Source organism: Antennarius striatus, chromosome 8 (genome assembly GCF_040054535.1).
Source record: "Antennarius striatus isolate MH-2024 chromosome 8, ASM4005453v1, whole genome shotgun sequence".
Taxonomy (NCBI): Eukaryota; Metazoa; Chordata; class Actinopteri; order Lophiiformes; family Antennariidae; genus Antennarius; species Antennarius striatus.
Window position 1 is genome coordinate 16,750,295 of NC_090783.1, and position 25,064 is coordinate 16,775,358.

At 43.6% G+C, this 25,064-nt stretch overlaps 1 protein-coding gene across 1 annotated transcript; it reads right to left on the reverse strand.

The window, feature by feature from the left end:
• Positions 1 to 1,925: 1,925 nt before the first annotated feature.
• On the reverse strand, positions 1,926 to 24,766 carry LOC137599808 (E3 ubiquitin-protein ligase DTX4-like). Its single transcript, XM_068320970.1, has 12 exons — positions 24,249 to 24,766; positions 23,758 to 23,984; positions 16,605 to 16,819; positions 15,625 to 16,523; positions 7,816 to 7,877; positions 7,560 to 7,721; positions 7,384 to 7,445; positions 7,119 to 7,285; positions 6,887 to 7,040; positions 6,704 to 6,793; positions 6,507 to 6,605; positions 1,926 to 6,417 (listed from the first exon to the last, which is right to left on the reverse strand). Coding segments are annotated over exons 1-12 (2,271 nt in total). The 5' UTR covers positions 24,251 to 24,766; the 3' UTR covers positions 1,926 to 6,285.
• Positions 24,767 to 25,064: the final 298 nt, after the last annotated feature.

Sequence of the window (25,064 nt, forward strand, 5' to 3'; positions counted from 1 at the left end):
GCACCTGGAAGTGAATGACGGCTCCACGGCGGCGCGGCCCGGCGTGGGGTTCAACCTGGAAACGCGTCTGGTTAACGATCGGAGATGGGAAGAGCATTTTGAATAGTTAGAAACTCAATCCGACATAATATCATACATTTTGATTCGAAGAAACTCAAATTAATTCCTCACGTACTCAAAATGCTATTGACATCAACAGTTTATTTTTCTTACTGGTTGAATTCTCCATTGTAAAGTACAACTAATTCACTATTCAAACTCAGTTACAGTTTTGTACGGTAATTCAATTTTGACATGTAAATCCAAGACTGAAAGCGCCTAATGTAATCTTTACTTATTATAATTCTATTCAGTAATTTGATAAGCTCGGGGAGCGCCAGAAGATATGAAACGGTGCTGCATGTATAATTAGAAATACCTTTTTTAGCCATTTAAATTCTTGTGTGGATTCCCTCCAATGTAGATGAGAGTAACAACAGGAAAATTAGAACTGACAAACACACACACAGACGGATCTATTGAGAGGAGACAATAGGTTTCCTGAAGACTTTGCATAAGAACAACCAGAAGTCAGAGGAGAGCTTGAATAGAGACGTCCTACGCGTCCTATGAGGCTCCACTGGCTGAGCAGAAGAAAGAGGTGGACGCCCTTAGGGATGCTCTGGAAGAGGCCAAGCATCATTCAGAAAGCAATTCCAATGGCAGCTCCAATGGAATGAGGAGTATTTCCCCCTCATTAAGGAGGCAGGTTAAGAAGACTCCACGGTATAAAATCATGAGTGGGAGGACAAGGAGAAGGCCTTGATGTCTGAGGGAAGAATTTGAGACTCAGAACTAGAAAAAGAGGAGAATGAAAACAGATGATTGAGTGGATAAGAAGGAACTCACGGAATTATAGTCATGCTGCTCTGTGAATGTCTTGTACGAATAACCGGAAAACACTCTTTAGATTCCAACAAAGGTCTTAAGTACAATTCTATCTAGGGAATGACTTGTGTCTCAAGACTTGACTTCCTGTCTCACAGCCGCTTAGCATTAAAATACAGTAGTAGAAGCATGACACACACACACACACACACACACACACACACACACACACACACACACGCACATACACACACTGTGGTACAGAGGTGTTGTGGGCTACCTGAAGCTGTCATAACCAGAAGTGACAATTACAATCCAGTAGCTACAGTAATCAGAGACTCATTGAGTCATTAATAGCTTAACATTTGTATGGAAGTAATTTGGTATTTGTATTTTATATCTTTTTCCAAAAAAAAATCCATTTATCAAATTTAATGTGTTATTCCACTTGTGTCCTAGACTCATCAGGACACAACAGGTGATTTGGCTGAACACTGCCACATAAGAAGGGTTAATGTTCTGCCTACTTATCCCCAGTTAATCAGGAAATAAGTTGCATTTATTGCTGAATTGGTTTTGGTGATTAACTTCTCTTCTGCATGTATTTTTTTCTCTTAGTTCACTATTCCAGTGACATTAACTAGCAAGCACACCCCATATAGTCTCCCAACAGAACACAAGAAGTATACTTATCCATTCTTTATTTTTGTGTAATAACCATTCATACCTTAGAAATTTTTTAGCAGTATTTACACTTTGCCATTTCTTATCACATTTTAATTCTCTGTCTCCCATGGCTTCACCTATTTGCCACTGCCAACCCATAAACAAGAAGATGAGTCTTGGTAGCCCCCCGATCATGGACGTTTGGAAGTGAAGCAGAGGGTAACCGGTGGTGGGAAAGAAATCCATGATGAATCTCTTCTGAGGACACTTGAGGTTCATGTTAGTTTGTCAAAATCATGACCACATCAGACTCACTTCAACCAAGTCTGCAAGTCAACAGTAATAGTAACGAAAATAGCACTGACAATTATTTTAACTTCTTATTCACTGTGTAGAAATCGAAGCAATTATTTTATTAACAAAAAGACAAAAAGCAAAATAAGGAAATCACTGATTATACAAAAATCTGTTTTCCAAGACATTGTCCAGCGATTGTGCTGACGGAGCAGAAACACTGCCACAACACAAGAGGAAACCGCAATTCTCTAACATTTAACATAGTTTAAAATAATCACGTTCTTCAACCATTTTACAGTGAATGTTAAGACCAAGACCAAAATGTCCATCGAACAACTGCTACAAAACATTTGAGGGTTGCGAATGTTGACAGCTCCAGTAGGCAGAAAAAGGCTCAGTGCAGAAAAGTAGCAGGAAAAAAATTATTCTTTACCTAAAGGAAGAGCGAGGGTACAAGAGTTTGCTATTGAAATCATTTCATACTCAGATAAAAACCATGTACTCCTTTATCCTTCTGTACACAATGAAGGATAAATGAAGAATGCTGGCTTCGTAAACAAAATGCAAGAAAAAAACAGGTAAAACTAAGAAGACGTTCAAAAAAATTACTTTGATAGTGTCAAAATGCTATTAAAAAGCAAAGGTGTAACTATATCTCATATTATAAAACATAATGAAGTTACCATACAGAAATGTACAATCGGTCATCATGAGTACCAGAATAATCACCTTAACAAGGAGCATGTTCCTAGTATACACAGTACACAAATCTTTGTCACACATCAGGTTTCTGTAATAGTGGGTCATTATAGACCCAACTCTGAGACTGGGCAGTGTGTTGGTTATCAGTCAGGAGGGTAAGAGGAAAGAAGAGGATTCACTGTGATTCCGCCTCGTTTGGCTCCTGGGGCCAAAATTCAATTAAATGTCACACATTACCTTTTGTTCATTGCTCTCCCGGTGCAGGGAGAGAAATATCTCATGAATATTAATTGACCATTAATATTCTACGAGGAATTGTAACATCCACATATTATTGGTTCCTGATCAGTCGACAAAGTATTTCAGCTGATGAAATTTGGTAAACACTTGTGTAGAAAGTATCCTCCATATTGGCTATCGCCACCTGCTGGCGAGTCTCGGGAACACCCGCCCACGCCTACGCAACATATGAATTACTTTAGACCGGCTTTGGCCCTGGTAAGTGATGAATAGGCGCCAAATATGGCAACACGAGCAAGTAGCAACTGTGGATGTGTGTAATGTTTGTAATAACAGGTATACAAAAATATATTTAAAGTGGAATACAACACCAAGATATATGTATATAAAAATAGATATATCCAAAATATATGCAGCGGTTATGTGGTGCGACTGCTTAATCAGGGGAACCAGCTCCTTCTTGGTCCCAGTTGAGGCACTGGATAGCTGGATGGATGTCAGGGAAGTGTAAGTACCACCAGCCAGTAAGGTGCAAGTCCAGTTAGGATGTGTTTAATGTAGTGGTTCTAAAATGAAGACGTAAGAACATTGGTCATTATGAACTGTCACTAATGAGGCAAAACTGGGAAGGTGACATCAATATGACACATTTAACAGATGCTAGGATAGTTTTATGATAAATGTCTGTTGAGGTCTACCATTGATGAAATGTTGTACAACTGAATACTTCATTTTTGTTGTCACAAAGTATTTGGACAGAACTCTTCTTCAGTTCTTCCTCTCATTCTCTGAATCCTTCCCAACTTCCCAACGCTCTGCCCAATCTGAGGGACTTCTGGCGACGACACCAGCCCCAGGAATCTCATTCATCTTGGGTTTAATCACTGACAGTGACGAACTTGTGCTGAAGAGGTTTCGTAGCAACCCCCCCACCCCCGCCCCCCACCACAAGACAGACGTTGCCTTCCTCCATTTTTATTCACATCCTTAATTTGTTCTCACAGGTGACAAACAGCATTCACATCGACTGTATCCCCAATAACCATCAAAAAGGACAAAGTAAAGATATCTAAATTGGTACCTCTACATCTAAAGTTAACTTGTACCACAGTGGTTCAATATTAAGACTCCAAATAGGCCCAAATGAAGAGGACTGAGTTTGGTCTTTTGTCGGTTCACATAAATCTTTAACATAAGTTGCATTATAAAAACATAACAAAAAAAGAAGTAATGACTAAAAAGTAACAGGTTGATAATCAGTGGTAATGGTTCATTTTTCGTAGCTTACAGTCTGTATTGTTCGTCAGTATCACCAGCAGAGGGAGCAATAGCCCTTCACCTCAACCACCAACGAGCAGATGGTTGTAAAAAAAGCAGTCCTATTTCTCTCCGGTCACGCTCCAGGCTTTCTTGTGTGCTGATAGCTAAAGTGTTAAGTTTCAGACAAGTTAGTTTTACTGTCCTCCTATCCTAGGCTACATTCATACGCCATCATTCTTTTCTCATACATCATTCCTGCTCCTCTTTCTCCCTGTCTCACAACTCCAATATTTCCCGTCTTTGTCCTTTCTCTTCCAGTTTTCTGTGAAATGCTTTACAATCTTGCTTAAAATCCCTTCCTGCTTGCTTCGTCTCTCAGTAAAATAAACTTGTTTCTGTCCTAAATATTAGTACCTATTCATTCCCACTTGACATTAAGTACCTAAAAAAATGTGCAATGCAATCATTGTACCCTGCTATGCTTTCTGCTCCCTAAGCTTCCCTCTTCTGATGATGCACTTCCTCGAAAACTGATGTTTGGACAGACTTGTCATGAAAGGCAAATCCAGCAGTGACTCAACAAACTTCTTGACATGTGGCCACCTCAGAAACTCAAAAACAGTAACTTCTACAGTCCAGTTCACCATTATTGGCACTCATGAAGTTTAAGTACATAATGTAGAATATCTTCTGAAAAAAATGAATTCAGTGAATTTTTGGTTTTCTATAGAGAACTTGTGTTTGATACAAAAGAGCAAATGGTAAACAATCTAAAACAATAAACAATGGGAAGAAATATTAGAAAAACTTAAATTGTGCCGTGTCAGTTGTATTGGCACCCTTTCCTGCAAATCAATATAGAAATACATTGTGACTTACATTTGGTAAACCAAAAATAATAATTACCTGTGATTGTCTTTGCCCATGTGACATGAATTAACCAATGAATGATGACTTCAGAAGTGCGATAATTTGCAAACAGAAGACCTCCAAAGGGTATAAGGCCAAAGACCTGGTATTCCGGTTTTAACTGTGCGTAATGTGATTAAGAAGTTTCACAAGCATGGAATTGTCAAGAACCGTCCTGGACGTGGGGGAAAGAGAAAAATTGATGACAGAAGTCTTCAAAGATTGGTAAGAATGGTGGGAAAAACACCAAAAACCTGAAGGCCAACCTGGAACTGTCTGGGGTCATGGTTTCAAGTACCATGTACCATACAAGTACCATACGCCACACACTAAACCAAGCAGGGCTGTATGGGCGAAGGCCAAGGAAGACACCATTACTGAGGCAAAGACATAAAAAGGAACGACTAATCTTTGCTTAGGAGGACCTGGATAAACCACAATCCTTATGGGAAAATGTTTCGTGGACCGATGAAACAAACAAAGAGCTTTTTGGCAATGCACACCAACAGTCTGTTTACTGGCAGTGTAATGAAGCCTATAAGGAAAAGAACACCCTCCCAACAGTTAAGCATGGTGGAGGATCCATAATGCTGTGGTGATGCTTTGCTGCATTTGTTACTGGAGGCCTTCCTCCTATCACAAGAATCATGACATAGGAGAAGTACCAAGACACTCTAGAGCGACACGTCCTATCCAGTGTTAGAAAACTTGGTTTGAGTCAAAGATCACGGGTCCTCCAGCAAGACGACGACCCAAAGCCCACATCCAAAAGCACGCAGGAATGGTTGAAAAGGAAAAATTGGACTCTTTTAAAATGGTCAGCAATGAGTCCTGATCTCAATCCGTTTGAAAATCTTTGGGATGAACTGAAATCTGCCATTGGGTGTAAACATTCAAGAGTTTGAACAATTTGCACAGAAAAAGTGGGAGGAAATACCAGCTGAGAAGTGCAAGAAGCTTATAGATGGCTACAAGAAATGTTTGGAAGCTGACATCACTGCCAAAGGGCGTGCAACTAAATATTAAATAGGGGTGCCATTATCGCTGCACATGCTGGGTTTTCTGTTTCTTCTTTGAAATTACAATATGTTAGTTCAAAAAACAATTTCCTTTGTTAAATTTCTTTGGATCTCCAATTAAAAGATCCTGATCATACAGATTTGGTACATTTCTATTAATTTCGAAAGATATTGTACAGATTATGCAAAAAACAAAGGGGTGCCAATAATGGTGAGCAGGACTGTATAACCTGAAACACCCCCCGCTGGCCAAGTGTGTTCTGGCCAGCATTTAAGGTTCGGCCCTCTTCTCTTTGTTCCAAATCTCTCCTGTCCTGTTGTCCTCTCACTTTTCCATCAGTCCGTCATCCTCCGTTATGCCTTGAGCTCGTAGCTCCTCCAGAACATTGTCGAGGTGTCCTGGGTCGGGGAACCCATGGCCTGTCAGGTTGGAGCCAAACTCTGTCTTGTGGTGGACCTTAGACATGTGGTTAAGAAAAGTTGACTTTTGTTTCAGCCTCAATAAGCCTGCTGTGTATATACTACAAACTAGAGTCTATCAAATACCTCATTCCAGATAACGGTGTCAGATTCTCCCGTGGTGCTGGAAGTACCAATGGAGAAGATCAATCTGCGGTCCCAGGCTACCAGGAGCAATCTCAGCACCTACAGAACGGTAAGGGTAAAGGAGGAAACAACTATCAACACTAGAAACAGCATTGGTCACCCATGACAGGAGGAGAGTTGGGGTGGGGGGGTTTTACCTTGCGTCCCTTCTCACTGTCTGGGAGGTAGCAGTGCCGGGGAAAGCCTCTGGCAGTGAAGGGCTTCCCTGGGTTCGGGTGCTCTGGTCCCTGAAAGAGAAGAGGGGCGTTTCAACACAACGCTGATCAAGTAACAGCACTTGTAGGAACTCAACAGCTGCCGGCTGGGGTCTTCTGGAGTACCTGGATGCCTGGGGGTATGTTGTAGATGATGCGTATTGTTTTGCTTTCAGGATGTCCTGGGAGAGAATGAGGGATGACATGGTATTCCATCTTTCCTGCCGGTTGGTTGCCTGTCTTTACCCCATAGATAGTTTTGCATGTGGGACACTGAAGACTAGGGAGGCACAAAGATGAACCAATTATTAGCTAGAAGGCTACACATGTGATAATGGCCACTGTGTCGATGGCCTACCTGCCGTCCTTGTTGCCGTTATTATACATGGCCACCAGACACTGGAAATGGTACAGGTGTCCACACTGGGTCAATCTCCCCACTGACTCCGCCCTGGATACGGACCCCACCCCTGGACCCTTATATCCAGATGGACCTCCTAACGGCTCCATACAAATGGTGCAGTCCTGGAAAAGGCGAGGAAAGGAACAGAAAGCTGCCTATGAGGGTATTTTATTGCGAGATTGACGTTAGACACAGTGATAGAAACAGATACCGCTTATACCTCCTCTGGTGGACTTTTAACTTTCTGCAGGTACTTCTTCACCACCTCCTCTGGAGTTTTACCTGCAGGTAGGAAAGAAAGAAACAATCACTTCTAAACTGACATCATGGATGTTTCTCATTCTCAATAAAAAAGCTGATGACAAACAGACGTTTACAGTGTTGTACAGGATTTACCTTTGCGAGCCTGCTTCTTGGTGGTCTTCCTGCAGCAGTGGCCAAGGCCTGGTATGGGTTTCATGTCGCTTTTGCTGACTGGCGGAGGGTGCAGCACCAATTTGGGAGGTCTGGTCAGGCACACGGGTAGAGCAGCGGCACTCATGAGGATGCCTGTGATCCCTGAGGAAGACCAGAGAAACACACGCTGGAAGTGCTCTTTTTCTGTCCATGACCAATAGCAGGTTATTTTGGTTAGGTTAGCGTATGTTGTTACCTGCAAGGGCAGGGTGAACAGGACTGGACCCGTTGAGGTTCTTCACTGGGACGGTGGGCACACTGCAAAATGGGAGACAAACTGTTAAGTTCCATGTGTTTCCAGAGTGTCACAAGACAGGAAGTACTGTAGTTTAAAGGAACACAGAAAAAACATCTCACATATACTCACTTTGAAAAACAGATGACTGTCATTTTCACTCTCAAAAATCCCACAAAGACACTACGCCTCTTCTCTATCTGTTGTATATGCCCTTCTATTCCTCCTCCCCTCTGTTTTACTACAACATCCAACGGCTGGAGCGGAATATTAACTATACCGGGCAGTGAGCTTGTGTTTATCAGCGCTAATCCATGGAGTTTCCATCTGCTTAGAGAGCTCATAAAGACGTCACACAGCTGGGGATTACCTGCCTTGTCACAAAGTCCGTCGTCGTCATCATCATCACCTCTAAGTCATGTTACTTCTAATGCATGACAGACTCCTCGTTCTTATAGAGCTGTCAAGTATAACTGATTACAGCGCCATCACCAGTAGGTATATCTGTTAAGACATTTAGCTTCAGTCGTTTTGTGAACATTTTGGGAGTTTCCCAAAGTCCGTATTTGTCTATACAGTGCCCCCTTGCGCATTCACGCATCAACGGTTGTGACTCCACCTCATAGCAGATCTTTAGTAGGCAGTCACGTGATACCATACGTGCATTCTATTGGCTGCCGGCGTCCGGAAGTGCGCTCGTTCCGTCAGTCTAAGACTTTCATCTGACACATAAGTTCTTTAAACAGTGGATAAGAGTGTGGGAAAAGGTAACACAGACAGAAGGTGGTTTAATATCAGTATCGGCAGGGTTCATAAACGTTTAAATTACCGCAGATAATAAGATAAATAGATCGAGATCTCGACCGCGGATTCCTCAATAGCGTGTGGTTCCTGGAACGCCTTAACTGCAAAGATTGAGGGCACACTGTATTCATGCAGGGATCGAGAAACTGTAAATGAAACACCTCACAGAAATAGAGAAACATCCCTCTAACCAATATTTTCTGACAGTCGTTTTGAAGGTGCTAAGGTTGAAGGTTTCTACCGTTCACACAATCACTCAAGTAAACAGACTGTGTGTCAGAACGACGGGGAAAGGGATAGTGATGATCTGTTGTTGGTTTAGCTTTAACAGGCTTTCTCTCAGCGAGCTAAGCTGCTTTCACTCAACCCCACTCAGCAATGCATGACGACTCATGAGTGAATGAGTCACCGGGATGCGTGTACGCGCACACGAAGGATGAGGTGGTGTGTGAAATGGGTGTGAAAAAACATCACCTGCGAGGTGAAGAACATAACAGCTATTACACCACACACAAATTACAGTCTTTACGTGTGACGTCGGCAGGTTCAACAAAGCAAACACAAATAATGACTGTGGTATCCTTTGTTGGCTTATTAAAAAAAATAAAAGTAAAATCTTTTTCTGATGTCTGGCATCATCCCTGGTGTCAGGAAACCTTAAACTCTGCGATGCAGCAGCACCGTCACGTGGGGTCACGCATCATCAACGACACCCGTCGCTTCATCAGTCAGGGCAGCCATTACAGCACAATACGATCAATGAAGCGATACATCTTCATCTGAGATGATTTATTGATCAATAAGTGTTATAATGTTGGCTTATGTTGTCGATTGCTGTACATTTATATAGTGGCGTTGATATGGATTCATTCTGATGTCTATGATTGCGTCACTACCGCTGTCATGGAGCACATCGTAACCTATGATATATTTTGTTCAGCCAAAGTCCCCATTGATCATAAATAATAATGCCACCAGAACGTTTTTGTAATTATGTACTTCACATAAACACCTGGTTCATTTGACTTTCCTGTACCTTTAAGTAGAAACAAAGGACTCCACCAACACACTCAAAGCTAATGAAGGATGTTATGAAACTACAATGTAATTCTGTCTGAACAAACAAGACATTTTAATCACATTAGGACCCTGAACAAGACGTTATATCCAACAAGTAAATGAAGAAAGTTAGATGATTAAAGGAGAATGATTGGAAGCAAACAACCGACGACGGACCGGAAGCACCTTTATTAGATCTGTGCTGAATCAACAGTGGGTGAGGATGGTGGTGGTGATCTCTCTCTCCGTCTCTCTCTCTGTCTCTCTCTCTGTCTCTCTCTCTGTCTCTCTCTCTCACACAGTATCTAATAAGCCTGCTGTGTTTGCAAGAAAGTCTTTACGATTAGAGGCGAGGTGGATGGGTTGTTGGGTCCAGCCTGATCCTCTTTACATGTCTTGCAGCTCATTAACACACTTTCCAGCTGCTCCACTGATGAACTGATGACGGACGAGCGCCGCGTCATCCAAGCAGTCGCAAATCCCCAACCAACCAATCAGCATCCCCAGCAGAAAAACAAAAGGTTGCTTGTAATTCTGATTGACGACTCCCCCTAGAGCGCCCTCTAGGGGAACGGTAGCACATTTCCATCCAATGGAAAGAATGCTAGCCAACAGGCTGTATGTTGAAGGGGGTCCTGAAAATGTAGGGGGGAAGGGGCTGAATGGGACTGCAGTCTCTTGACCCCTTGTGACCTCAAACCCACCCCACCCACCCTTCACCCGCTTCCCACCAGATCACACACTCCCCCTGCTTTGTCTCACAAACTCCCTCCCTCTGCTCCTCTCACCCTCCGCCCCCCCTCCACCAGATGGACATCAGCTGGGCTGATTTAGACACCAGACAATAACACACATACACACATTCTCACAAAACATATTGTCCCGCACATACACAAAGCTGTGGCTGCGGCTTCACACACTCCTGTGAGCACACACTGTTACAAACACACATGTCGATGATATTTGTGTCAGCGACAGGAAGCTGCAGACAAATGAGTTTGTGTGCAAATCTCAAGTGTGTGTGACATTTAAATTTTCCTGTCCTGGGCTTGCACCAGGAGCTAGTATGACTAAGCCACTGTGGCTCAGTGTAAAAGAATTGAGTAAGCCACAAAAAGCCGCATTCGGTGTCCAAGACGGTGGTGCAGCACGCGGACGACCAACGCTCATCGCGGGAGGGGGGGGTCCGGGGGAAACCTTTTAGAAAATGGGGTTGTTTTCCTGCATTCTGAGGGCAAAGTCTTCTGTTCAGTTTACCTACAAAAATACACTTAAGTCAACAGTTCGAGCTGAACTATCTTTATTTCTGTCCTACTTTATGCAGGTATGAATGTGAGATTCAACAATTGAAAACTTCCATTCACTATGTGAAGATACAGTCATACAAAATATTACTCAATGTTTACTTGTAAGTTTTACTTAGACTAGAAGACATTTTTACTTTGACCACCACCAACACCATTGGTATGCCATAGTTTAATTATTTATTTAATTCAATAAAATAATTTTTCACTTCAATTTAAAAAGGCATGAAAAATAGCAAGCGAGGTGAATACATATTTACATGCATCGCTGGTTATTCCTGCCGGTCATAGGGAACAAAAGTGTAAGACTACAAACAAGTATTGATAATATCTTTCATTTACCTTCTGATCGGTCTGTCACCACTCCTCCCCCCTCTCAGCATTCACCATTTGTTTATTAATGAGGACTTTAACACAAACTCTACTATAAAACACTGGATTCTTTTGATCGATCGTCCTCGCCTTGTCTTACACCAATTCGCGGGTTCAGCTTGTAAAAAAAACAATATTTTTGTTTTTCATTGGACGAGAGGAGGTCATGACCCGAGTGCATATTTAATGATCGGGAGCGTTTGGGTCACTTCGGCTATTTCCGTCGGCATGCTTCGGCTAAATTCCGTCGGCATGCGGAAATAGCGGCGCTAGCACCGCTCGCTAGCACAAATAGCCTAGCGGAAATAGCGAGCGAAAAAGTTGTAAGTTTGAGCCTTTTTTCCGTAAGAATAACAATGCCACTGTGGCTACACAGTCTAAAAACCTTGTTGCCAATCTGGAATTTACTTCGCCTATGGCGAAGTGGCGAATGGCTAGCGCAAGCCCAGCCGTCCGATTACATATAAAATTGTCTTGATCTTTTTCGCTCGTTTCCCGCATCCATTCATCCTGTCTCGTCTTCAGTCGCTCGCGGATCACGGGTGTTGCTAGAGCCTATCCCAGTTGGGTATAACCGAGAGGCGGGGTACACCCTAGACGTGTCACCAGCACATCACGGAGTCACACGAAACACAAATAAGCAGTCATGCGCACACACTCACACCTATGGTCAATTTGAAACAATAACTTCAACTAAGGTGCATGTTTTGGAGGTGGGTGGAAGGAAGCTGAGAACCCGAAGAGCACCCACGCAGACAAACCTGGATCCTTCTTGTTGTGAGGCAACAGCACTACCCCCTGCACCACCGTCCTCCCGTCTTCAATACATTATGCGTATTGTCGGAGCCATCCATGAGAGTTTGGACCAATGTGTACGTGCCTGATTATGCATGTGTTGGTAATGGCTTGTGATGGGAGGAGTGGTACTATGGGTGTTTGTTCAGAAAATAATAACTAATGCCACTCACCTGTGTTCACCGGTTACCCACAGTTATGGCGTGGGTTGGGCACCAGGGTGACATTTTCTGTTGACCGCTTTGGATGCTTGAGCCCTTTTGACGCTTTGTACACTTTGGCATCCCAGTGAAATTTTCTGTTGAATGCTTTGAACGCTTTGAACACTTTGATCACTTTGGATGCTTTTAACGGTATTTTGAATGCATTTGACATTTTGGTTGTCTGTATTATCTTTGTTTTACGGGCACTCATATATGACTACGTGTCAATCAATGTGCAGCGGAAGAATAAACAAATGATTATTGATCAGATCCAGAAGTGAATTGGATTTATTTGGTTTGAACGTCATCAGTTTTCTCCGGTGTTTAGCCTATGGCGGCTGTTTCGTTAGTTGGTCATTTGTCATCCGCAACACATATACAGTGCCCCATCGTTCCTGACAGTTAATGTGTTCCAGGAACCACAGGCAGTTAACGAATTCCACGATAGAGTGACAAATTTAACCGTTTATGAACCCTCCCCATACTGATATTAAACCATCTTCTATTACCTTTTCCCACACGCTTAACTGTTTACGCGAGGGCACAGTGTAAACGTCCCATGGTTCTAGCGCTCCCCTATGGGCCAACTGTGACTCAATAGACTGAATATGGCTGTGGTCAGGTGAACTGACCGACACATTCTCTTCTCTCATCTTTCCCTTTTTTTGAAAGTGTGAAAGAGGCCGTTTTTGTTGTGATGTAGCACTCAGTCGGTTTACAACAGACTTGACGAGTAAAGTCACACGTCTCACTTTCTCACAGCCCTCAGACATCATTAGCATATGTTCAGCACGCCGTCTGCACTCCTCCCCTCATTCGTTGGCTTTGTCTCATTTTCATCACAGCCTCCTATCGCAGGGCGACAGCACACATTCTTCACGCCATCTCCCCATTGGATTGTCAATATTTACTTTTACTGTGTGTGTGTGTGTTTGTGTGGTCTCTCTCTCGTTCTCTCTGGTACTGGCGTTGCTTCTTGCACAGCTGTGTGATGTATCTTTCACAGTTTGCTGTTCTGTTTTCTTTTTTGTTTGCTCCCCCCAAAACCCTAACCCATCCTTTTCCTGGCTGCTGTCTGAGCCCGAGATTGCTTACACACACACACACACACACACACACACACACACACACACACACACACACACACACACACACACACACACACACACACACACACACAGGACCCCTCCCCTCTGACTGTCTGAGGGTAGCCAGAACGCCGACCGGACCAGTACCATTGTCTGCCTCCTGCTCCATATGATTATGAATCCAAACATTGGCATCTACATAATGAACTTTTGTCACCACAACAATCCAGCCAGGAAACCCCACCTCACAAAATACGACAGTTATCATATATGCAACAACATCGTTACCAACTTGTGTCTAACACAGTAAAAAATCTCAGGTTGCAAAGACGTAGCAACAAACAAAGAAAAAAAAAGACAGACGTAGAGAAGAGCAAAGAAATCTTTGCAAGAGAGATGGATGAGAGAGAGGGAGAAGCAGGAGAGTAGAAAGAGGCAAAAACTTGCCCAGGCTCAGCATTGTGTTCCTAATACCGCCCAAGCTTGGTAAATCCAACAAAGGGTTACTGTGGAGACCAACAATGGGGCTCTGAGGGGCCCCAACTGCTGAAACGCAACATGACAGGAGGGAGAAGAGGAGCCGGAGAAGGAGAGGAGGGGGTTGGGAAGAAGTCTAGGCCAAAATAAAAAATCTACATCTTAAAAACTGTTTGACACTGATTCACCAATGCATCCCCTCCCAGTCAGCTCTTGACGGGTTTCTACACTGGTGTTGGTTCGGCCGATGCTGCTTCAAGCTATGTTTGGGAAATGTTCGATTAAACTTGGTTTGTCTTTTCAGTAGCAGCCCTGAAGAATCTATAGGAAACTTGTTAAATACTTTTCCTTCCGAAGTAAGACTATCAGATGTGGGGAAAAAGATGGTGCTGACGTCACCCTGATACAGAACTGTAGAAGTGCAACCAAGGACAAGATGTCCTGAGCATTTAAACTCCGATGTGGAAGGTGTCAGGGAAACAGACGGATCAGGGACTGGGTTATTATGTGGAAGGATTTAGTTCTAAGACTTTTGATAAAAGAGAGCTGACAGAAGAAGAGGAGCAGGAGAATTCCAGGGTAGCGGAGGATCGAGACAACTCGAGAGTTCATTCAGGCTCAGAGGGGAGCTGCAAGTTTACGCCGACCCGAATCAGAGCTGGTGAAGCAACCGATAATCGATGGACCCGTGACAATCACGCTGCTTGTCTGCACTCCCACACAATCCCTCCCTCCCCTCTGCTCAACAGATGCCAGTTCGATAGATGTAGACAAATTTCATCAGCATCCAAACACGTAACCATTTCATCCCAAAATTTAATCCTTTTTTTTTTTAAATTATTAACCCTTCTCCAGTGTAGATTTGCTGATCCACACCACTTTAAACCAACAACTCCCCCGAAGTGGAAAGTGAAAAACTTTCCTCATGAACAATGCCTTGGAAATCAGCTGACGGGTTGATTAATAAATTCTTGAATGTGTGTTTGAAATTTGAAGGTCAGAATTCCCAATCTGCTATTAGAGGCAACACGAGTCATGAGACTGCAGGATTGGAACAGAGTCTCAGTCGTGTCCCTGCTGAGACTCGTCCTCACTGTCGTCTAGCTGCTAATCAGTCACCTGAACGCAAGCGAGCAACAAAGAGCAGAACCTTCTAACTGGAACAAAGTCTCAGAGTCGCACTTCTGAGATTGTAACAATGCAAGTAACAATCATAACACCCTCGAAAAGTGACACAAGGCTTGGATGTATTTATGCGACTAACTCGCGTGTATAGTGTCACATATCTGGCATGCACGTTTGCCATTGTGCATGTCTGATCGTGTTAATGTGAACACGCTGGTGTGCATTCGCCAAGAGCATTTCTTGTGTCTGCAAGTCAGTGCAAGTGAATAAATGTGACTCTAATGGGATTGCACAATAGGGGAGAATATCCAGTATGACACACACTTTGTTGATCACCATGGAGATGCCAATAAATGTCAAATCGAGTGTCTAAAACCTGTGTGATCCTTCAAAATCATTTGTTAATTTTCACCTCAACCTATCATAAAACAACCAAACCAGTATGCTACAGCTTGGAACTCTGATACGCTAACGGTTGCTGACTTTAGGCTTGTATTTAGAAACACTAAAGGGAAGGAGATGCTTTATGAATGCCAGACTCACCCTGATGCTATGAGCGCTCTGGACTGGGCCATGGCGATCCTCTGTAGCGCCGGCCTACTCAGCCCGGCTAAGCTTGATCTCTGTGGCAAAGGGGCGTGACACATTGTTGCCGTGGATGAAGGTGCGCGTTGGGGCTTCATCACCACCGGGGATGGAGAGGGCACTGGAGACGGGGGCGTGGTCACATTGCTGGCAGGGGAAATTAACGTGGCAGTCGGAACTGTTTCGTTGGCTGACGATGAGAAGTGCTTGGCTGGAATGGACGGAGGGTTCGAATTCGAATTAGATGATGGAGGCTGTGGAGGTGGGAGGGACGGCGGAGGCGGCCTGTTGAAAGAGGAGATACCCAGAGAGGAGGTGCCAGCAGTGAGGGCGGCCAGTGACTGAGCGAAGAGTTGGGCATTCCTCTGCGGAGAGGCTGTGTTTTTAGAAATGGCGAGTCCATGCGGTAATGTCTGGTAGTAGTTGGAGTTGGAGTTGGAGTTCTGCTGCTGACCTCGTCCTAAAGTGGCTGATTTAGACGGACTCAGAGGTTTGGCTGCGGCAAATGTTGAGTTCTTTGGCCGCTGCATGGTGAGCGAGCGTCTACCTAGAGTTGACATCCCTGCTGCTCCTCCCATTGCTCCTCCTGTGTTGGCCTTCACACTAAGGACTAGCATGCACTGTTGGCAAGAACAAGGCTGGCCCAGTCCGGTGGCCGGTAAACCCCCGTTGGGGTACAGAGAATTTGCAGTTCCCAAACTGCTCCCAGACACCCCAATACCCAGCAGTGCTCCTGTTAGGCTTCCACCTCCTCCCACACCTCCTCCTTTGGGTACCGGGAGAGGACCAGACACTAAAGGATAAGTCATGTCGGCACGTCTCTGGATCCTCCGACACCTCTGGCTCTGTCTGTTCACCTGTCGGCCGACGAGAGAATTAACCCTACAGTGACTCAAGACGTGAAGTCACTCATGTCCATTCAGAGAATTTCAACATACCTGTGTCATGTTCTGGAAGTCAATGAGGTAGCAGAAGCCAAGTGGTGTCAGGTCGAGGCAGGGCTGCTGGCGGTGGTGAGCATTCTCGATGGCAATGGCCACCTCCATGTCGTAAGACGTCCATGTACCGGCATCGTTTTCCCACTCCCACTGCCAGCCCTGACCAGGGGCCGAGGATGGGTTGTAAAAGCTCCTCCGAACTGGACGTATGGTACCTGAGATGGGAGGAAGGGATACTTAAGTCACAAAGTCAATCTTAAAAAACACGGAGTTGTACATTTTTTTAGTAATCATGTCCCAAAGGGACAGTCTTGTCTTACAGGGCCCAGCAAGGCTTTGAGTGAACAGTTTTAAGAGCTATTAATCTCATATCCATGTATACATCTGCTCAATAGTTTTCTGACTGCTAAAAAACAAAACAGAATAATTCAAAATGAGTATAAACTACTAGGACACAACATCTCTCTTGTCTCCTAGTGGAAGAGATTAGCTGGGAGGAGGATTTCCAAACCAACCAATGAGAAACTACCACAGTCTCCATGGGTAACAGGCTATTCAGTCAATGCCAGGGGCAAGTCAGGAGGGCATGTGTGTGTGTTTAAACGTTAGTAGATGAGCACAAAAGGTGATATTGGCAAATGGGCAAGGGAGTTCAATGGATGGAGAGAGAAGGAAATATCACCTGCTGTATCGCTCGATACGTGTTATAAACAGTCGTTCGTTTACACAAGGAATGCCTAAAAATATGATCCAAACATACCATTGGAATATTATGGACAAAGGCAAAGAGGAAGACAAACAAATTGTCAAAGGGGGTTTAAAATAACAGATAAGATTGCAACAGCTCTGTCACACTGTTCAATGGATCCAGAACACTCAACCTGCTCATTGCCATGTGAAATTTAGCTTCTTCTGAACTGTAGGGGAACGGAGTTGGTTCATTGGAAAAACAAAAAGCAGACTGTGGCCAAGAAGGGCCGTCTGGTTTTCCAATATGGGCAACAGATGTTTGTTTGACAGTTTGTTTAAGCAACAGTAACAAAATATGACAATTGTCTCATATATTGTCACACACACGCACACACACACACCAGTAGGATATGATCACATTTGGTTCCCGGCAGCTTTCACTGGTGACACTTTTCACACATTTCTAATTATTGCGTCATCTACTCAAGATGCAGAAAGTCAATATGACAATAGTAAAAGTAAAATGGTCCATTTTACCAGCAGCTGCTGACCAGTCTCTCTGAACGCAGTAAACACTGGTGACACCTGCGGAGGTGGTGGTAGCCGTAGCACAGACCTCTGAATGAATGAAGCAGCTGGTGTGGCAGATCGGTCGTCATGTTGTAGTAATATGTTCAGGTATATAACCCAGCTTGTGTTAACTTTGCAGTAGCAACAGCAAGTCTGTTATTTCAGGAACAATCACAGAAGATGACGCTGAACATGGGAGGTTTACGTCTACTTTTAAGGTGCTATTGATGTTGATTTGTTCTTATACGTCACAACTTTTAAAGTTGCTAAACACTGGCATTCACCTTTAATTCAAACGCAAGGCGACGGTGCTCGAACCTCTTTGCCGTAATGAAACAGTCGGAATCGTGCTGCTCTCTCAGCAGGGTACCACACCCCTTCTGTCCCTGTCTGATGCGAGGTGAATGGGTGCGTTCACATGTCAGTCACAGACCGAATCGAGTGTAACATGGAGGGGTGTGATTACACCAGATGTATGAATCAGTCAGCCTGGACAATGTTGTGTTGCAGCCTTAACGACAGGAGTGAACAGAAAACTTGTAGTATTATTTATAATCAACTGTTATCATGTAGACAGAACTAATCATATGATATGTTTGAACATTTAAAAAGCACAAGTATGAAAAATTGAAGGGAATGAAATTGAAATACATGAAAGAATGAAGGAGAGGACAAAGAGGCCCGAAGCAGGAGAAGAAAGAAACATCTGCCATCTGGACTTCATTGTCCTCTCCACCACTGACCCCTCCCTGCATGAACGCATAACCTAGCACCCACAGTTGCAGACTGACCAGGAGGCAAGCACATGTTGTGGGGGTCATGCTACTGCATTGCAGGAAGGTGTCTGTAGCTCTTTCACTTACCAAGAATCAATAAACTTCAGCAATGTGGCAAAAAGCATCAAGGACGAGCAGGCAATTCACTTTCTACTGAAAAGAAGACGTAATTTAGGATAGACTAGTCTGGTCATCAGTTTCTCAGTGGGTCACACTCCCTCGGCAATTTAGACTCACCAATTAACCAGAACGTGGAGAGAACCCATGCAGATCCCAGGCCCTTCTTGTGTCAGGCAAAAGCACTTCCCACTGCTCCACCGTGCTACTGTATATCATATTATTCCGTTCAACAGAACAGCCAAACCTTTGCTCCAACAACTCAGGCTATTATCTGCAGCCTTGACTGGCACCCAACCCAACCAACTGATAAAGTCTGAACCTACAATTACCATAAACAGAAAATATCTGTGGTCTGATTCCACTGTAGTACTAAACTGGCTTTGCTCTGAGTTTTGTAAAGATGAGGCCTTTGCGGCTCATCAAATTGTGGAAATACTTGAATAGACCATAGCCACTGAATGGAAGGACGTGGATCCAAGACAAAGCCTTGCAGATGATATTACTAGAGGTAAGCCACCTGAAGACTTAACAATTACATCACTGTAAGCCATGTAAAGAGGTTCTGCTTTACATGGCTTGTCTTTGTCGCCCCTACCCAAAAGATGGCCACAGATTTGAGGAAATCCCTCTTCTGTGGTCTCACTCAACCCACTCAATAATCTGACCCTCCAGATTGAAGACATTACAGTGTGTGGTCAGACCTGGTAGATGCTGATCATGAATCCATGTAAACAATCTGATCCATATATTGCTTACGTCACGAACCTAAGCAGAAACTGAACTAATAACTCATGCCTACTCCGAGATCATTCTGGATTACTTTTGAACTCTGCTAACTGGAGAGGAACTTCCCCAGGACAGTCCTTTAATTGCCCCTCTTCACTGACTGTGATTCAACACCGGAGGTAGCAAAAACAGGTGGCAGATTTAGAGTAAAGACTAGGACCCAACACAATTCATCCCATGTACTTTAGTAATTTCACGTAACGACTTCTGATTGAGGATGATGACGAACTACTGGATCATCACTGTCAAAAGTCAGTCAATCAGTGGTCATGTATTGACTGCAGGAAGTTGTTTGTTAAACTTTCTGTTTTCAAAATGGCAGACCTTCCTCCTTCCGGACACAAATTATGGAGACCATCATTCTGATTCCTAGGAGTTCATTGTTTTGGGTCCAAAAACTTCAAACCGTCTCAAGGGGACAAGTGGGAAACCAGAAAATTATTGAGAAAGTGTTGCGTACTGTGCTGATCAAAATTCAAAACCAATTGGGTATCTTCAGACTCCAAACCTCCTCCTGATGGGACAGCAAGATGATTCTGTGACACAAACCTACTCTGTCTAAAAAACTGCTATCTAAGGAGGGAGGTTTTTGTCTGCTTTTATTGCTAATCCCTTGATCTTTGGATGGCCCTTGTTTTGCTTTGAGTAACTCAAATTCATGGTTCTAATCTTGCAACAGAGATGTATTCACCAAAAACGGGACTATCAACAGACACTTACAATAGAAGCATCTAGTATAACCTGGCATGCTGTCTGCATGTAAACAATGTCAGGGTTAACGTTCAGTTGAAGTCACTCCCCCGTCTTGTCGACACAATCTACCCCTCCCCAGTGTCTCTGGGGAATCCAGCATCACCCTTACCCCCCTCTACCATGACCCTAACACCCTGGGGCATTGTGGGGGTATGGGAATGTGCATCCTTCAGCAGGACCAGCTGGAACAAGAACAGCAACATGCTGCAAGAACAAAAATGAAAGTCTCACAAAAGTCAGAAACCGACAACAGGTCAGTCTTTTAAATTCCCATAAAATAAAAACATACATATTACTTACATTTCTGCCGACATGTCATAAAAAAAAGCAATTTTAGCTAAACATAATGTTCCCTGGTTGGGTGTTGCTCGTAACTGGTAATGATGAGACTTTGATGTTTAATGCAGTTAAAAATTGTGAAAGGTTTGTCATAAGTGGCTCCGACCATGTTTGTGAGGATCTTTTTCTCATTTCTCCCACTACCTTGCTCATCTTATATAAAGTCTTTGCTTATGTCCATTTGCAAAATACAGATAGATACAGCTACACTCTGGAGGGGATCTGATATTTTTTTCCATCCAGACCTCAACCCAGCGATGTTAATGCTGACGCTCTGTCACACTGTTAACATTATGGAGTTTATGGACACACTCCAATCAGCTGCTGGCATCTTTTGCAGTGGCTTTACACTGGCTTTACACTGGTCCTCTGCAAACTTCTGGGTATGTTCCTGTAACACTGGTCCAGGACACATCAAGAATCAGGATAATGTGTTGCAGAAAATCTCCCAGCAATCAGCTGATTTACAGTTTCACTGTAAGTCAGGCATTTCTATTCCTGTTGCTTATGGTGTTGTTATTGTCATTCAAGTATCATATATCAACGGAGAATCAAACCAGACTGTAAAAAAGCAGTCTTTGTGAGAAGAAGGTTGCCTTTTAGAGGTGGCTAATAAACCAGGTTTGACTGTACCTGGGAACAGTGGTCGACAACCAACTCAATCATGATCGTATCATAATGCTAATAGTAAAAGGGCCTGTAGAGACTTTGCTTCCTGTGCAGATACAACACATCTAAAGTGAACAAGACATAGATTAATATGGTAACCTTTATAGGCCTGACGAAATCCATCAGTCCAGTATTGTTAAAACAGACACTACCATAATGGGCATGCAGCAGCCTTCCCTGGAAGATGCTGATAAGACTATTTCTGTGTGTTAGACAGTCTATCTTGGCTATTTCTCTCCACCAACTCTTCAAGCTGCTCAGCATTATAGGCTCACCTTTGTAAAGAGCAATTAGTTTAAATTTTTCAATGTTGCAACTCCCACTAATTCATTGCTCAGCATCACATTCTTGCATTTTTATTACCACTAGTGTCATTTTGAATTCTTTCAATGTACATACATTTTTTCCCCCTCTTGCTTGTTGCTGTTTTGTATATTTTTTGTCCCATGTACTATTGTCTGTAGTATTTCAGTCTGTTGTTACTAGCTGGACAAATTAAATTTCCCTGGAGAGAAAAAAAAAGTCTGAACTGACCTCAACTCCTTAACAACAATCAAACAACTGTCTCCACAAAAGAACTACTGTATGTATTGTATGTTTTCATGTCACCCAAACTGCCTAGAACTAGTCTTCGAGGCTTATTTTTGCACATTTCCCACCATATGCATATAGTTTATTCCATAGGGAGTACTTTGTTCAGCACACCTTGCCCATATATAAAAATGCTCCCTCTCTGAATTATGCTTCAGTGAGACTTATAACTCAACTGCATGTTGACTTGTATCTCTCACTCAATCTCTGCTACAGCAACGTACAATAAAACCTTCAGTTTCCTGTGATTTAATTCATTAAAGAAATGTGTCGCTTCCTCCTGAAATCCCAGTGTTGTATAACATTATGACTGTCACAAAATATGCCTTCAGAAACAATACAATTGAATCATTGCGGTACTGCATCACTGTCATTAATATGGCCATCATTAATATCCAATAGATTACTGATATTAATTGCATTTCTAGATCTGGCAAACACTGACGATAAAGAATACAGACTCCCCAATTATCTCATTCCTTTTGCAACAGACACTCCTATCCATCCACACCTCCCCACCCCGAAACAAACACACATCTCCCTATTTGTACTATCCCAAAGCCAAAACCGAAAGGCCCTTGGGGCTTTCACCTATTGCCGAAACCAAACACTTGTACAAGTGAGAGGGAGAGGACGAGCGAGAGACTGGGGGGAGGGCCGAGGGAGGACATCGAAAGTGAACTCTCTGCTCGTTGGACCATGAAATATTCCATTCTTTGCACAGAATCAGGGTCTGTCTCTGAGTCATGTCAAGAGTGTGCAGCTGCTGTGTGTGTGTCTGTGTGCATATATAAAAATGGCTAGGGGTTAAAGAATGCAGATACTGCAGTGGTGTGGTCGACAACTGCAGCTGCTCCATGCAATCATATAGCTGGATCTCATACAAACACACAAAAACACACTAGTTATGCAATACGGCTGGTGGTCATTGACGTCACTTCAAATCAGAGGTCTTTTTAATGACTTCCATAACACATCGGCATTGTAATCAGAATCTGCTGTTGGTAGTCTACACATATCTTAAATCATCAATGCAGTGATCATCTATCGTGCTGTGGAAACACAGAATGTGTGGCTTTTTAGGTGAAGCTGTACAAATTGCATTAAAGAACACAAAAAAATAAATTAAACCAAAAAAGGAAAGAAACAAACCCACTGGCAGAAACTACAGAACATTTTACATTTATCCAAATGCAACATGAGCCACTGGCACGCACACACACAGCAGAGGAAACAGCAGCGACAGGCGAGATGGATAGGACCACTCTCCATCCCCTCAAAATGAAAGTGAAATCAGGAATACGGGATAAATTGCCCATCAGATCACAGTGTGATCCTGAATTCAATCTTAACAAAGACACATGCTAAACAAAGAACATTTCAATGACCAGATGAACTAAAATGATGGAAATCAATCAACTGAAAAGTCCCATTTTTGTGTGCAGTTATTGACGTAATCAGACACAGGTGTAAACAGGCACAGGTGTCTCTGAAGTGAAAAAGTCCCAGAGTTTCTATCTCAATGTCCAGTCATCAAAGCTCGATGGAAAAACTTGGCTTTTTTTTATTTTTAAAAGAAAAGCCGTTTAATCACACTTCTACTTAATAAAATAGCTTCATGGGTAAACCTTTATGAGTCTTTGTAAACAACTACTGCTACTACTACTACTGATAATAATGAAATACCGTATATCGTGATGTCATTTTATCACAGTATGTAGATGAAAATCTCACATTATTTAACCTTATTTTCAGTAAATATTTTTTAGGGATGGTGCTTGCTGAAAAGTAAAGGAGACTCATATTTAAGCTCCTATAAATACATTTGAAAGTAAGTTCTAACACTGTTCCCGTCTCACCTGTGTCCTGTCTGAACTGGTGCAACGACTGGAGGTCTATGATGTAGGGGGACAGCCGACTGTCCACCTGCCCGAGGACCACGCTCCCTCCGCGGGGGTCGCTGCTCCGGATGGCCGCCTCTATCTGGTGGGAGACGGCGGGGCTGTAGGGCCGCCACCGGCCGTGTTCGTTCAACCATTCCCACACCACCACAGCAGAGGCCAGGAGCATGTTGTTACTGTTGGCCCTGGTGAAGGAATGAAAGATCAGGGACGGTAGAAGAAAGAAAATAGAAATATCTCGAAGCCGCTAAGAGTGGAAGGAGTCAGCCCAAAAATGAAAGCCTTCCCGGGGCAGCGGTCACAGCTAACAGCAAATCCTTGGTCATTTCGCCAAGAATTTCGGCTTTTCTACGGGTGAAGACCCCCCCCCCCCCCCAAAAAAAAACCCTCCTCCCCACGTAAAACACAGATAAACTCATACTGTAGACAAAACAAAGAGTTGATCTTACATGGAGCTGCGGCGGAGCTAACACCGGGAGACGGCGACACATTCCTCCGAGGTCCGGGCTCCTCGCATGGCTGAGCGCAGAAGGAATCACGCTCCCCTCTCGACCGTCTTTGTTAGGAAAACCGGAATATGGTGGCCGATGGGCCCCCGGTGTGTACAAAAAAAAACGAAGCGGCCTAAATATTCTGGTTTTTCGGTCGCTACGTTTTTTTTCCAGTCCGGACGCAGCAGAAGCGTTCCCGGGCGAGTGGCTCTATCTCCACCGACGGCCTTCTGCGTTCTGTGACTCTTGCCTCGGTGGAAGAAATGTCTTCAATGAAGGCATAGTAAAATATATAAAATGATACCACGGCTCGGTTAGTGGCAGATGGATAGTTCTGTATGAAATCCCGACAGGACCGGAGACGCTGGGGTCTGGACAACAACTGTGTTTTTCTCTCACTTCGGGGCGTTGCTTAGCGAAATGTTGAGAAAGTAGCGCAACCTCAGTCCGCTCCGAGAGCCGGATCCGATCTGAACAGGTTCAACTGGTCGGGATCCAGCAGCAAAGCCCCATCCAAAAAAAAAAAAAACCAGAAAGAAAAGACCGAACTACAAGCCAACCGTGCATTTGATCCCAGAATCAAGTCGTCAATACCAAGGATTTCACTTCTAGGTCACATTCTTAGTCTTTTAGCAGTTCCTACTGAAGAGGCGCAGTTTTGCAGAGCTCTTTGCGTGTTCGTTGATCGAGGAAGGAAACACCATGCAAGGGAAAACCGAGTCAAAAGTTATTTTGAAAGATTTCAGGCAGTTACACGGTGATCACGGCTTCAAG